Source organism: Papio anubis, chromosome 11 (assembly GCF_008728515.1).
Source record: "Papio anubis isolate 15944 chromosome 11, Panubis1.0, whole genome shotgun sequence".
In the NCBI taxonomy this organism is placed as follows: Eukaryota; Metazoa; Chordata; class Mammalia; order Primates; family Cercopithecidae; genus Papio; species Papio anubis.
The window spans coordinates 653,729-667,655 of record NC_044986.1 but is presented as its reverse complement, the minus strand read 5'-3'; the positions used below and the strand labels follow the sequence as shown (position 1 = coordinate 667,655).

The 13,927-nt window shown below is 49.1% G+C and overlaps 1 protein-coding gene across 1 annotated transcript in view; it reads left to right on the top strand.

The window, feature by feature from the left end:
- INPP5A (inositol polyphosphate-5-phosphatase A) overlaps nucleotides 1–13,927 on the top strand; it is a 242,946-nt gene that overhangs the window by 150,044 nt on the left and 78,975 nt on the right. Inside the window, exon 5 of the mRNA XM_017944467.2 lies at nucleotides 5,965–6,028. Coding sequence (XP_017799956.1) covers nucleotides 5,965–6,028 — 64 coding nt within the window. The remainder of the gene's footprint in view (nucleotides 1–5,964; nucleotides 6,029–13,927) is intronic.

Here is a 13,927-nt window from a genome sequence, read left to right as displayed (position 1 = left end):
CCCAGAAATATTGACGTGGGTCACACACATCCGCGCAATGGCGCAGCACAGGGCATCGAACGACGCTCCAGTGCATGCGGATCGTAACAATGATCCTGCGTGCGCACGGCGCGTTAACGCAGGCAGATCGACGCGACGTATCGTTCAGTGCATATGATCTGGTCACATCCAGCACGGCACCGCAGACAGGCAGGCAAAGAGCGATTCTATGCGAAATTGTCGCGATGGTGTGGGTTGTAAGTTCACAAGACCTGGCGTGTCCCAGTGGCTCATGTCTTCAGTCACTTATTAGTCACTGTGAGCCTGAGTGTCTTCTCATTTCTCCTGTATTACAAGGGCAGAGGAAATGTCTGAAAGATCAGGCTGGGAACCACATGCCTGTCTCAGCTCGGGCAGGTGCTTTTACCCTAATGAGGACGGAGCATCAGGTTTGGCCTCTGATGTCCTCAGCTTTGTTCTCAGAGAGCACAGATGTTTGCTGCTGGCCCTCCCCTTGCAGGGTGTCAGAGCCCAGGTGAGCATGGTCGCGTGCCCCTAGGCTCCTGCACAAGGCCATGCCCTTCATCTGGGGTCCTGGTCCTCGCAGCTGGGGAAGGAGTGGGCTGCGCATGAGGGGACTCAGATTTGGTAATCTCTCAACTCTCATTTAAAACAAATGAACTTATCTGTTTTGTTGCAGACCTGAAGACTAGTTACCAATAATATCTTATGAAGTTTTTCTTTCTGCTCCTAGATTTTTTTCATTTAAAAAAAAAAAAAAAAACTGGAGGTGAAAACACTTTATCCGTAGAAATAACAAAATGTGTCTCAGAGTGAAATGGGAGCCACCAAACGCTGCCACTCTCTTTCCTGAGTCGCTGTTGATAAGCACAGTCGGCCTTAGTCAGGGCTCCCCTGGGCCATGGACTGTGACCTCCTACCCCAACACTTTTTCCCTTCCCAGTGGCAGAACGCAGCAACGGGCTCCACGGAGATCCCCCTGGGGCGCACGGGGAGCTGGCACCTGTGGTCATGCCCGCGACACGGTTGGAACCAGCACAGGAGAAGGGCCCTGTTGCCACCTGGGGCCTCACGTGGACACTGCTTGTGCGTTTCCCCCTTCTGCCTTGAGCAGAGCGCGTGCTCCTGTGTGTCCCTTACTGCGGGGTCTGTGTGACTGACATTTTAGGAATGTGCTCTGTTTCGTGCACGAGGGAGCTGGGTGCAGAAGACCAGGTTAATGATGTGTGCTTTGGTCGTTCACCTGATTACGGAAATGATAAATTACCAGCCATCTGACTTGTTTGCAAATAAAAAGTGATAGAGGCATTTCCAATGGCAGCTTTGTGTTGCTGCCTTGTCAGCCTCTGCCCCGGCCTGAGTCATCCCGAGCCTTCGAGCCTTCGAGCCGGCGGCTTCGTCTAGGAGGTGGGACCCCGCTCAACAAACACGGGCTTTGTGATTGCACAGTGCCTCCGGGACACGTTGTTCTTTCCGAATGTGTGAGAAGTGGTCTGCTCCCGCCCTGAGCTGGCTGTTTGCAAAGTGGGCCTGCTATCAGAACTCAGCTCCCGAAATCAAGCTAAGTGACACGGTGTGGCCATTTATCATATTACCGGACTCCAATTGAAGTAGAGAGCTTGTTTTAATAGCATTTGCAAATACTCCATCTTCACTAGCCGCCCCGTGAGAGGCACTGAACCTCCATGGTACGCGGGGTTTGTTGCGCCTTGGTCGCCAGTTGGTGTGGAAGCCTGATGGGTGGTGACTGGAGCTTCCGTTGCCCATTAGCTCCCAGGCTGCCTTCAGAGACTCGGGTCCCACCATTGCAGCCCCAGCCAGGGCCCAGGTTAGCCGGGGTCTGGATCTCCTGTGTGGCCTGCACCGGATCTACTTTTCGGTGCCCCAGGGGCTTGGCTTTGTCCAGCGGAGGCCACTTCCCGGCTGTGCCGTGGCCTCTGGGGGATGGAGGGCTCCTGCCCATGTCTGCAGTCCTAGCAGAAGCCTCACAGCCAATGGCTGCATTTCACTAATGCAGAATTAATGAGCACTCTTGATAGTCTTGTTTATAAATATGTAAAAAGTATTTTAATTGTTTTTAGCAAGAGGCAAGGAGTCATTGTTCTCAGATGAGACAGACATACTCTTGACAAGTACTGTGGTCAGAGGCCTGGGTGAGCTGGGGGCTTCCTGTCGGCGAGCCCCGGACACGCTCCTGGCCCAATGTCCTGGTTTTGTGATACACGCTCCTGGCCCAATGTCCTGGGTTTGTGATACACGCTCCTGGCCTGATGTCCTGGGTTTGTGATAAATGGGTGCCCTGAACCGTATTGATGGGACAGGGTAAACACCGAAAAAGTTGGGTTGAACTTTGACTTTAAATGTTCATTAGAGCTAATTATGGATTTTCTGACTATGAATTGCAGTTTCTATCCCTGCATTGGCAATTTATTTTTCACTTATTTGTTGCTAACTTTATAATATTCTGTTAGCTTTATCACATTCAATGAGGTAATGGTTTAAATGTTTGCAGTGACATTTATTATGTTTTTTCAGAGTGCTTTCTTTATCTGAAACAAATGAAGGGATATCTTCTATAAAGAAGGGCTGATGTCGGCGGAGGAGACGTTAAGTCTCATCCATGGGGCACAGGCCTACAGTTTTCTGTCTTAGCTCTGTGCTGAAACTCTATTTTGCCAAAGAAAATGATGAACACTGGCTTTTTAATTTTAATTTTCTATTTTTTTCAGACGGAGTCTCGCCTTGTCACCCAGGCTGGAGTGCAGTGGCACAATCTCGGCTCACTGCAACCTCTGCCTCCCAGGTTCAAGCGATTCTCCTGCCTCAGCCTCCCAAGTAGCTGGGATTACAGGCACATGTCACCGTGCCTGGCTGATTTTTGTACGTTTAGTAAAGACGGGATTTCACCATGTTGGCCAGGCTGGTCTTGAACTGGTGACCTCAGGTGATCCGCCCACCTCGCCCCCACAAAGTGCTGGGATTACAGGCGTGAGCCACTGAGCCCGGCCAACACTGGCTGTTTGTAAGACCTGCTGTAAAGGTGGCTCAGTTCCCTGGGTTCTGAACAGGTTCACAGCAGATGCCTAATGAAATAGCAGGTCAGTTGAGCAGTGTCCATGTCACAGCCGAGTGCATCATAGCCATGCGCAGCCTTCTGGACCCAGCGGCAGCTCAGCAGGGCATGTGGCCTGGGGCCAGGGACCAGAGAGGGCCCGAGGACAGAGCCCCATGTCAGGCACACAGGTTCTGCCACCTCCTGGCTTCCCTGTGGAGGCAGAGACGCTGCCTGCTGTGCCCTAGACCCACCTGCAAGAGGAGAGGAACTGCACTGCGTCCCCCTCGGGTGTCCTTCATCCCTGTCCCCCAAACAGAAGGGCCCTGTCATCTGTCGGCTAGCCTGGGGGCTCCCATCTGGGTGGTGGCCAGGATGCAGGGCTGGGAGGCCCATGGCTGCCCCACAGCTTTGGGTTCTCCCACTGAGGTCTGGCACTCAGGAATGTGCACGTGTGTGTGTGTACTCGCACCTGCCACCCGTGCCGGGTGGAGGCAGCACGTGTCCCTGCTCTTCCCTCTGGGCATGTCCCCTTCCCAGTCAGGCACAGCAGAGACAGGAGGCAGAGGCCACCATGGCTTCAGTGCACGGGGCTCAGGCTTGCCAGCTGGCCTCTCTTTTTAGGAGTTTAAATGCACTCCTTGAAGTGTGTTCTGTCAGAGGACAGCTGTGTCATCCTCAAGGTGAAACACTGTTTTCTGGTGAGGTGTCCATGTGGCCAGCTTCCCGGGGAGCAGGACCATCACCCTGGCCCGCTGTGTGCTGCACACGCCCTAGGAGCAGGAGCTGCACAGCCTCCAGGGAGCTTCCCATGTTGTGGGGTCGGCATCAAACCAGAGACGGCCTAACAGGTCCCAGAGAGCTGACCCAGGGGCCCAGGGGGCTGCGGACAGGGACCTGGCCATAGTTACTGGCACGCTTGGCCCTCAGCAGGCCCAGAACATAGGTCCCCTCACTACGCACTGTGCCCAGCGCCCTACGCCTCTGCGGGAGCAACGACCTCCTGACACCCCAGTGTGGTGCACCTTCCTACAGCCCTGCCCCCAGGACAACCACCCCAGGACCAGTCGTCAGGGAGGGAGCAGCAGTTCCCTGGGAACTGCAGAGCCCGAAGTGTGTGGGACGTTTAGCTTGGGCCTTGGAATTAGGTGATGCTCAAGCATTGCCTTTGTCTTTCTCAGAGAGACAATAGCCCTGCAGCCCCGCAGGACAGCATCTCAGCAGGAGGTCCATGCTGGGGCGCTCAGAACTGCAGGGTTGTGGGGTCATGGTTCTGCCCAAAACAAAGCAAGAGTGCATGAGTGTGTGCGTGTGCAAGTGTGTGAGTGTAAGTACACGTGACAAATGAGTTCGTGTGTGTGACCAAGTGTGTGTGTGCATGAGTGCGTATGTGCACAAGTGTGAGTGCATGACTGCAAGTGTAAGTGCATGTGAGTGTGCATGTTAGTGCATGTGTGTGCGTGTGCAAGGGTGTGAGCAAGCACATGTGAGTGCATGAGTGCGTGTGCATGTAAGTGCATGTGAGCAAGTGCCTGTGTGGGCATAAGTGTATGTGTGCAAGTTGTGCGAGTGCCTGAGTGCGTGTGCACAAGTGTGTGAGTGTACACAAGTATGTGCACGAGTGTGTATGAGTGCGTTAGTGTGTGTGTGCAAGCGTGTGGTGTGCATGTGTGGACGTGACTGCACGAGTGTGTATGAGTGCGTTAGTGTGAGTGTGTGCAAGTGTGTGGTGTGCATGTGTGGACATGACTGTGCACGAGTGTACAAGTGAAGCCTTAGAATGAGGTGATGCTCGGGTGTTGCCCTTGTGTTGCCCACAGGCTCACACAGAGACAGTGAGGGATGCACGGCACCCTGTGCTTTCAGCTCTCTGAGGACAGGCCCTGTTCGGAGTGCAGAGTTGGGGTTAGAGCCCCCAGTGGCTAAGAGTCTCTTCGCTGCAGGAGGTCCTGTGTGACATGGTCACAGTTGGGCTCCCTGCGGGCAGCCCCTGCCCTCCATCTGCAGCTGTGCCCATGTGCCCTCCTCTCTGGCCCACCTGGCACTGCCCCTTCAAACTCTCCCCTGCTTTGTCCCAGCACCTGCCACCCGCTCAGGGCACACAGCTATCTCCTATGAGATAGATTTGTTTGTTAAGTCAGGTTTATAAAGGTCTAATGTATAGACGGTGAGATTCGCCCTGTTTGGGGTATAATTTAGTGAGTTTTGACAAAGGCAACCACTGCAACCCAGTGTAGAATATTCTGATCACCCCAGAGTTGCACCAGGCCCCGTGTTGGGGTTGCCAGATTTAGCAAAAGAAAAAAATACACAGAAATAATATACACGTCAATATGAACACACTGCTGCACGTAGACACAGGTTCACTTGTAGAAAATACGACGTGAAACCTGAAGTTCGGATCAACAAGTCACTGTCTGTGTAGTGTCCATTGACCCAGCCCTGTGGCACCCGGCCCCGTACTTTTGCCTTCTCTGGTGTGGAGAGCAGGGGCCCCTGTGCTCTGCACCTGTCTGGCTAATTTGTGAGTGGGAGACACTGGCGGCTCCTGGAGCGATGGGGCAGGGTGGGGCTGGGCGCAGTGGAGCTGATGGTTGGGGGCCCCGGGACGAAGCTGAGCATCAGTGCTGGGAAGGGTCTGGTCCACTCAATGCCCAGCCTGCGGGACCTGCGCCCCTGCTGGAGCCAGCACTGGCTGCACGGCTCACCGCGTGCTTGGAGCTTGGTGGAGTTTGGGTGTTCGCAGGTTTCCTCTGCTTGACGTCTTGTGCCTCAGTAATTGTGATTAAATTACAACTGGTTAAACTCTTGCCCTAGCTAGTTTAAAAGAGCTTTTATTTATTGTTAAAAACGATGCTTTAGAAATATTCCTAGCACCAGTCTCTCATTTGATTTCTCTTTTTGCTCTACAGGCACTAGGAAGCTTTTATTTTCTTCATGAATCCTTAAAAAACATCTACCAATTTGACTTTAAAGGTAAGACTGCATGCCGTCTTCTGGGATTTTGTCTCGGCGCTCACCCCTCCTGGTGTCTGGCTTCCCCAGGCCCCTCCTGCCCTGTCTCCGTGAATGGCCACTGTGGGCTGGGTGTCTTGAGCCACTGGCCAGAGGTCACTCCAGGGGCCTCCTGGACCTGGTCTTGAGACCCCGTGGCCGTCCCACACTGGCTCCCTGGCAAGGCTCTGGTGGGGACCTGGCTTTCCTAGTGTTAAGAGGAAGGAATAGTTTGTTTCTGTGTTCCCCTCCAGTGTGAGAAAATGAAACGCGAATAAGAGGGTTGCATGTTTCAGAAATAAGAACAGGCAGGGACAGTCCTCCGTGCCGTGAGCAGTGTCCCTGTTTGATGGTCATATGCTGTGTGTCTTCACGGAAAAGACTTGCCCTGAGACGCTCCACTGACACGAGCTGTCCCCTCCTGTTCATTTCTTTGTTGGGGGCAGGTATGTGACCTAGGCTGGGTGTGGGGCTTCCCTGCGTGCTCCACACGGCCTGGGGGTGTTTGTGCCATGACTTCCTGTCTGATGCTTGTCGTTTCCTGCTGTGTGTGAGTCCTCGGAACCCCCGCAGCCTCCAGAGCAGATCACACCCATGTGAAGTACCTGCACGCTGTGGTAACTGGAGCCACAAACGATATCATTTCGCTCAGATTCCGTGTTTGTGCTCCCCCGGGAGACGGAGCGCCTCATGTGAAATTGCGCAGCAGTCTCATCTCAGTTGCTCGAGTGGCGATTTCATTGATGATGAGAGCAAGATTCTGGCTGGCAGATTGATTTCTCACTGCCCTGTTACCTGAAGATCTTCAGATCCTTCCACATTCAGATCCTTCCCCATTCTAGCATCCGAGCCCTCCTACAAGGCCCGTGGCAGGATCGGCCACACAGAATCGCAGGAGCCGGCCGGTGGCGCTCTTCACTGCGTTTCAGGAGACAGGGCACCTGCGTGCTGTGTGCGCAGGCACGGAGCGGCCGGCGAGAGTGGGGAGAGAGGGCGCTCAGACGCAGCATGTGCCGCAGGAAGCTGCAACCAAGGAGCTTGTGTGTCAGGCTTCACCGTGCTGCAGATCTGCATAACTTTTCTGTTTCTCAGTAGCCATTTGAATACCTGTTTTACTACCAAGTTAAATCAGTCGTGAAGTGCCTGGTGACCCTACAGTGTATTTAAAACTCTACGTGAGATGCACACTTCACTCTCGCAGAACTTTCCCCAGGGCCCTCCATGTGGCCAGACTAACAAGAACAACGTGAGGAGTGGGCAGCGAGTGCGTCCTGAGCGTGTGGTGTGTCAGGAAGGCGTGCGGACACTGGAGACGTGTGGTCGCGGGAGACATGAATGCGGGAGGTGTGCGGTCGCAGGAGGCGTGTGGATGCTGATGATGTTCTCAGTGCCCCGCATGGCAGATGTTGCTGCTGATGCTCAGAGCAGTGCGGGGCCCTCGGACTGGGGGGTCAGGCTGGGGAGTTGGGCTCGGGGGTCAGGCCCAGGGATCAGGCTGGGGCCTCGCCGGGCTGGGCAGTTGGGCTCAAGGGTCAGGCTGGGGGCTCAAGGCTCTGAGAAGGACTCAAAAAGAAAACTAGAAATCAGGAACAGCACCAGAAAGGAAGCAGTGGCTCATCCGCGCATGGGCTGAGGGAAGAATCAGTGAGCTGGACGGTGTTAGAAACTTCACAAACTGAAAAGCAAGGAGAAATGAGAATAAATTTGAAAACAGAAGAAAATGGCCAAGACCAGTGGAACAGCGACAACAGGTGCAGCTTGTAAAGGGAACCCCAGTAGGAGTAGAAAGAAAGGAGCAGAAGGAGGATTTAACGTAGTGATGGTTTAGAACTTTCCAAACTTGTAACTGACACCAAACCACAGATCCAGAAAGCTCAGTGAATGCCAACACCAAGCAGGATAAATGCCAGAAAGTCGACCCCTGGCCACCTTGTATTGAAACTGCAGAAATTCAAAGAAAAAAGAGAAAATCTTGAAAGAATCCAGGAGATTCCTTATAGGCGAGGTGATTGCTTACGTATAAAGGAACAAGGATAAGAATTACATTGGACCTTTTCCCAGAAACCATGCAAGAAGGAAGAGAGTAGTGTGAAATATTTACAGCATTATAAGAAGAAAAATATCAACCTAGAATTCTATATTCAGAAAAAAAAATTATTCTTCAAAAGTAAAGAAAATTGACTTTGTCAGATAAGAAAAAATTGAAGTTATTTGTTGCCAGTAGACCTGCCTTACAAGAAATGCTAAAAGAAGTTCTTCAACAGGAGGAAATACCATATGGCCCAGAAACTCTGGTTTACCTAAAGAAAGAAAAAGTATGAGAGAGGGAATAAGTGAAGGTAAAATGAAATGTATTTTTCTTACCCTTAATTGATCTAGCAGATAACTTTTGTTCAAAGTAATAACAGCAACCATATATTGATTAACTGCAGCTTATGGGTAAGTGGAATGAATAACAGAAATGTTATAAGGACAGGAGGGAGGAATTTGGGGTACTGTGTTATAAGAAACCTGTACTATCATTTTAAGGAATATAGTATTATTTAAAAGTGGACTTGGATTAGTTATACATGTATATTGTGAACTGGAAACCACTAAAAAACTTTTTAAAAGAAGTATAACTGATGTGTTAAGAGAGGAGAGATAATGGCACCGTATAAAATGCCCAATAAAAGCCAGAGAAGGCAGAAAAAGAATGGGACATCCCAAAGATACAAAGAACGAAGGCAATAAATAGAAAACTTACAAATATAGTAGATATTGGCTGGGCGCGGTGGCTCAAGCCTGTAATCCCAGCACTTTGGGAGGCTTCTAGACGGGCGGATCACAAGGTCAGAGATCGAGACCATCCCACACGGTGGAAACCCCTGCCTCTACTAAGAAACGCAAAACTAGCTGGCGAGAAGGGGTTTCTGCAGTCCCAGCTACTTGGGAGGCTGAGGCCGGAGAATGGCGTGAAACCCGGAGTATGGAGCTTGCAGTGATGGAGATCCGCCACTGCACTCCAGCCTGCTACAGAGTGAGACTCCATTCAAAAACAACAACAACAACAAATAACAAAAACAAATATAGTAGATATTACTCCAACTATATTTCACCCCACTTTTAAATATGAATGGTCTAAATACACCAATTAAAGGACAGAGACTGTCAGAGTGGATTTAAAACAAATATACCCAACTATGTGTTGTCTTCTAGAAACCCATTTATATAAACACCTAAAGATTAATAGATAAGGGATGGAGGAAGGTATACTGTTCTAACATGAATCAAAGGAAAACTTGGATGGGCCAAAAGAAAGTTGGAGGAGCCATATTAATTTATAGCATCAAATGCTTATATTAGAAAAGCAGAAAGATCTAAAATCAATTATCTAAGCTTGTACCTTAGGAAACTAGAATAAGAAAAGTAAATTAAACCAAAAGCTGGTTCTTTGAAAAAAATCAATAAAATGGATAAACCTCTAGCCAGACTAAGAAAAAAAGACACAAATTATTAATATCAGAAATTACCAGAATAGGCAGGGCAGACTTCAGAGCTAGGAAAGTTTTCAGCAGTAAAGAGGGTCTTTACATAATGATAAAAGATCAGATCTCCAAAAATACGTAACAATCCTTAATATCTAGGTGCCTAACAACAGAGTGTCAGAATACACAAGGAGAAAACTAGTAGAACTGCCAAGAGAAACAGATGAATGAGACTTCAACACCCTGTATCAGGAATGAACAGATCTGCCAAGCATAAAATCAGGAAAGACATAGTTTAACTCAACAGCACCATCAAACAAATTGATCTAATTGACATTTATAGGATACCTCATCCAGTAACAGCAGAATATACATTTTTGTCAAGCTCACATGGAACATTCACTAAGACAGATCACATTCTGGGCCGTAAAACACACCTTTACAAATTTAAAAGAATAGAAACCATATACAGTATGCTTATAGATTACAATGGAATTAAACTAGAAATCAGTACCAGAAAAGTAGCTGGAAAATCCCCAAATACTTGAATATTAAACAACAAATATCTAAATAACATATGAGTCAAAGAAGTCTCAAGAGAAATTTAAATATATTTTGAACCAAATGAAAATGTGAATACAACTTAACATTCGTGGGATATTAGAACAAGTAATGTTTAGAGGGAAATGTATAGCATCAAATGCATATAAGGAAGAGCTAAAAAGAAAAAACGCTAAGAACAAAGGAAGAAAGAGCTAAAATCAATTATCTAAGCTTCTACCTTAGGAAGCTAGAAGAAGAAAAGAAAATTCCAAGTAAGCAGAAGAAAAGAAATAATGAAAATTGGAACAGAAATCAACAGAATTGAAAACAGGAAATCAATAGAGAAAATCAACAAAACCAAAAGCTGCTTCTTTAAAGAGGGCAATGAGGCCGGGCGCGGTGGCTCAAACCTGTAATCCCAGCACTTTGGGAGGCCGAGGCGGGCAGATCACGAGGTCAGGAGATCGAGACCATCCTGGCTAACATGGTGAAACCCCGTCTCTACTAAAACTACAAAAAACTAGCCGGGCGTGGTGGCGGCGCCTGTAGTCCCAGCTACTCGGAGGCTGAGGCAGGAGAATGGCGTGAACCTGGGAGGCGGAGCTTGCAGTGAGCCGAGATCGCGCCACTGCACTCCAGCCTGGGTGACACAGCGCGAGACTCCGTCTCAAAAAAAAAAAAAAAAAGAGAGCAATGAAATCGATAAACCTCTAGCCAGACTAAGAAAAAAAGAGAGAAGACACAAATTATTAATATCAGAAATTAGAGAGGGACCATTACTGCTGATCCTGTGGACATTTAAAGGATAATAAAAGAATATCATTAATTTCTGCCTATAAATGTAATAACTGAGATGGGCCAATTCCTTGAAAGACACAATCTAAGAAAACTCACGCAAGGAAAACTAGATAATCTGAACAAGCCTATAGCTATTAACTAACATTGAATAAGTAAGTAATAACCGCTAAAAAAGAAAGCACTAGACCCAGATGGTTTCACGGGTGACTCTCGCAGGCATTTGAGGAAGACATTACACAGGTTCTCTACAGTCTCTTCCAGAAAATACAAGCAGAGGACAAACATCCTCAATCATTCTATGAGGCCAGCATTACCCTAATACTAAAACCAGATAAAGACATTACAAAGAGAAGGAAAACTATGAACTGTAAACAAAAGTGCTCAACAAAATTCTCAACAGGCAGTTATATACTGTGACCAACCGAGATTTACTCCTGGTATACAGGCTGGTTCAGCATTTAAAAATCAATTAATGTAATTCATCACAGCAACAGGCAAAAGAAGGAAAATCCCATGATCATAGAATAGATGCAGAAAAAGCATTTCACAAAATCCACATCTCTTCATGATTTGAAGAACGCTCCCAGCCAACTAGGAATAGAGGGAACTTCCTCAACTTGGTAAAGCTCCAAAAATCCTACAATGAACACCGCACTTAATGAGAAGTTAGATGCTTTTCCTCCGAGATCGGGAACAAGGCAGGGATGCCTCCTCTCCTGCTTCTCTTCAACATCTTACTGAAAGTCTTAGATAATGTAATAAGACAAGAAAAGGAGATAAAAGCCATATTGATGGGGTGATGGGAGATAGAACTATTTCTGTTCTCAGATGATACGATTTTGTCAAGAATCTCAGAGTCAGCAATAACAACAGACAAACCTGGTACTAATCAGCAATTATAGCAACATTGCAGGATGCAAAATTAATATACAGAAATCAGTTGCTTTCCTATATAGCAGCAATGAACTGGTGGAATTTTAAATTAAAAACATAATACCATTTACTTAAGCACACACCAAACGGAAGTACTTAAGAATAAATCTAACAAATTAATACAAGATCTCTATGAGGAAAACTATAAAACTCTGATGAAATAAAGAAGATCTAGATAAATGGAGAGAGATTTCATTTTCATGGATAGTGCTATGGTTGCAATGTAGGTGCCCCCTACCCCCCAATTCATCTGCTGACCTAACCCCTAAGGTGATGCTGTTAGGAGGTGGGGCCTTGGGAGGCTGATTAGAGTGAGGTCAGAGCCCTCACAAATGGGATGGAAGCCCTCATGAAAGAGGCTGGGAGTTCATTTGCCCCTTTCACACGTGAGGACACACACAGGGCACCATCCGTGAGGAATCTCATCTCCTAGCACCCTGATCTTGGACTTCCCATCCCCCGAAACTAGGAGAAAGACACTTACTTTGTTTACAGACCACCCAGTCTATTTTACTGTAGCTGCCCGGTGGACTAAGACAGATGGGACAACCCAGTACTGTCAAGGGTTCAGCTCTTCCCAACTTCAGCTATAGATTCAACACAGCCCCAGCAAGGTGTGTCATGCCATTGACAAGCTGACTGTAAAGGTTATGTGGAAAACAAAATACCCAGAATAGCCCAGAGATTTGAAGAAGAAGAGCAGAGTCAGAGCCCGCACTTCCCGACTTCAAGACTTGCTGTTCTGCCTTGTAGGTGAATGGGCCAAGCAGGCTGTGGCATGTCAGCTCCACGGGGTGCTTTGGCGATAAAAAGAAGTGAGCTTTGAAGCCGTGAGAAGACACGGAGGAGCCTGACATGCCTGCTACCAATGAAAGAAGCCAACCTGAAAAGGCTACACACTGTGTGATTCCAACTCTGTGACACTCTGGAAAAGGCAGAACTGTGGAGACAGTGAAAGGATCCGTGGAGTCTAAGCTCCGAGTTTAGGGAACGGCCTCTATTTAATATTCTGTCCATGCTCCATAAGTCACTGAAACATCTCATGCTGTCTCCTGTCCATGAGGCACCTGCATCCAGGACTGTGCACCTAGGGCTGGGCCAGGTCACAGCACCCAGGGCCAGGTCAGAACACAGCACCCAGGGATGGGCCAGACCACAGCACCCAGGGCCGGGCCAGACCACAGCACCCAGGGCCGGGCCACACCACAGCACTCTGTTTTTGCCTGGGACTCCTGCCCACCCCAGTGGTGACCCAGTACCTCGGCCCACAGTGCCGTGGTCCTCAGGTTGCCCCCTCTGTCCCTCCTGCCACAGTGGGGTGGATAATACCCCAGAAACTGCAGTTTGGGGCTGCTTGTGGGACACAATACACTGCCCCAAAGTGGTCTCCAGGAACCTCCTTGACACCCATGAGTGTCACCTCAGTGACCTAGGAGCCATCCTATGGCATCTTGCAAAGAGGCCAGCGGCCACCTGCCCACCGGGCCCAGCAGGAGTTTGAGGAATGGATCCCTGCCATCCTTGATCATACCCCACCATGGGTATGGAGCTACCTGTCCATAAAAAGAAAGACCGAGGCCTGGTTGTGAACAATAGTGAGACCGGCCCTGGCCACGGGCGGGCCTGTGTCCCTGGGCCTGGCCTATCCACTGGGGGCTCCAGGGAGGTGCCAAACAGCCACTGGCAAAGCCCATCTGGGAGGCACCCTGCCGCGAGCTGCCTCTCTCACCGTCACACACAAACCTCTTCCCTGGAATATGAGTGATGGAGGCTGGATACGGGGAGGAAATCAATGTTATTAAATAAATTCATGTGAAGGTCTGAGTGAATGGTAATTCTGCAGCCCTCTTAAATATATTCACGGGTTTAAAAGAGGATGCCAATTAGCTCCTGTAAATCTGCAGGCTGGGGGCTCTCGGGGGATCATGGAGTGGAGCGTCAGATTTCAGGTCATGGGAGGGAAATTTATGAGCCACAGGCATGGAGCAGCCAGCCACCGGGGGTCTGTTCAGGATCGGCGCCCTCATCGGGGCCTCCTCTCGGGGGCCTCCCTTGCTCCCATCGGGCTGCATGCGGGGCAGAAACAGGTTGTGCTCCAGGCTGGTTGGTGGGCACAACGATGGGATAGTCACCTCATCCT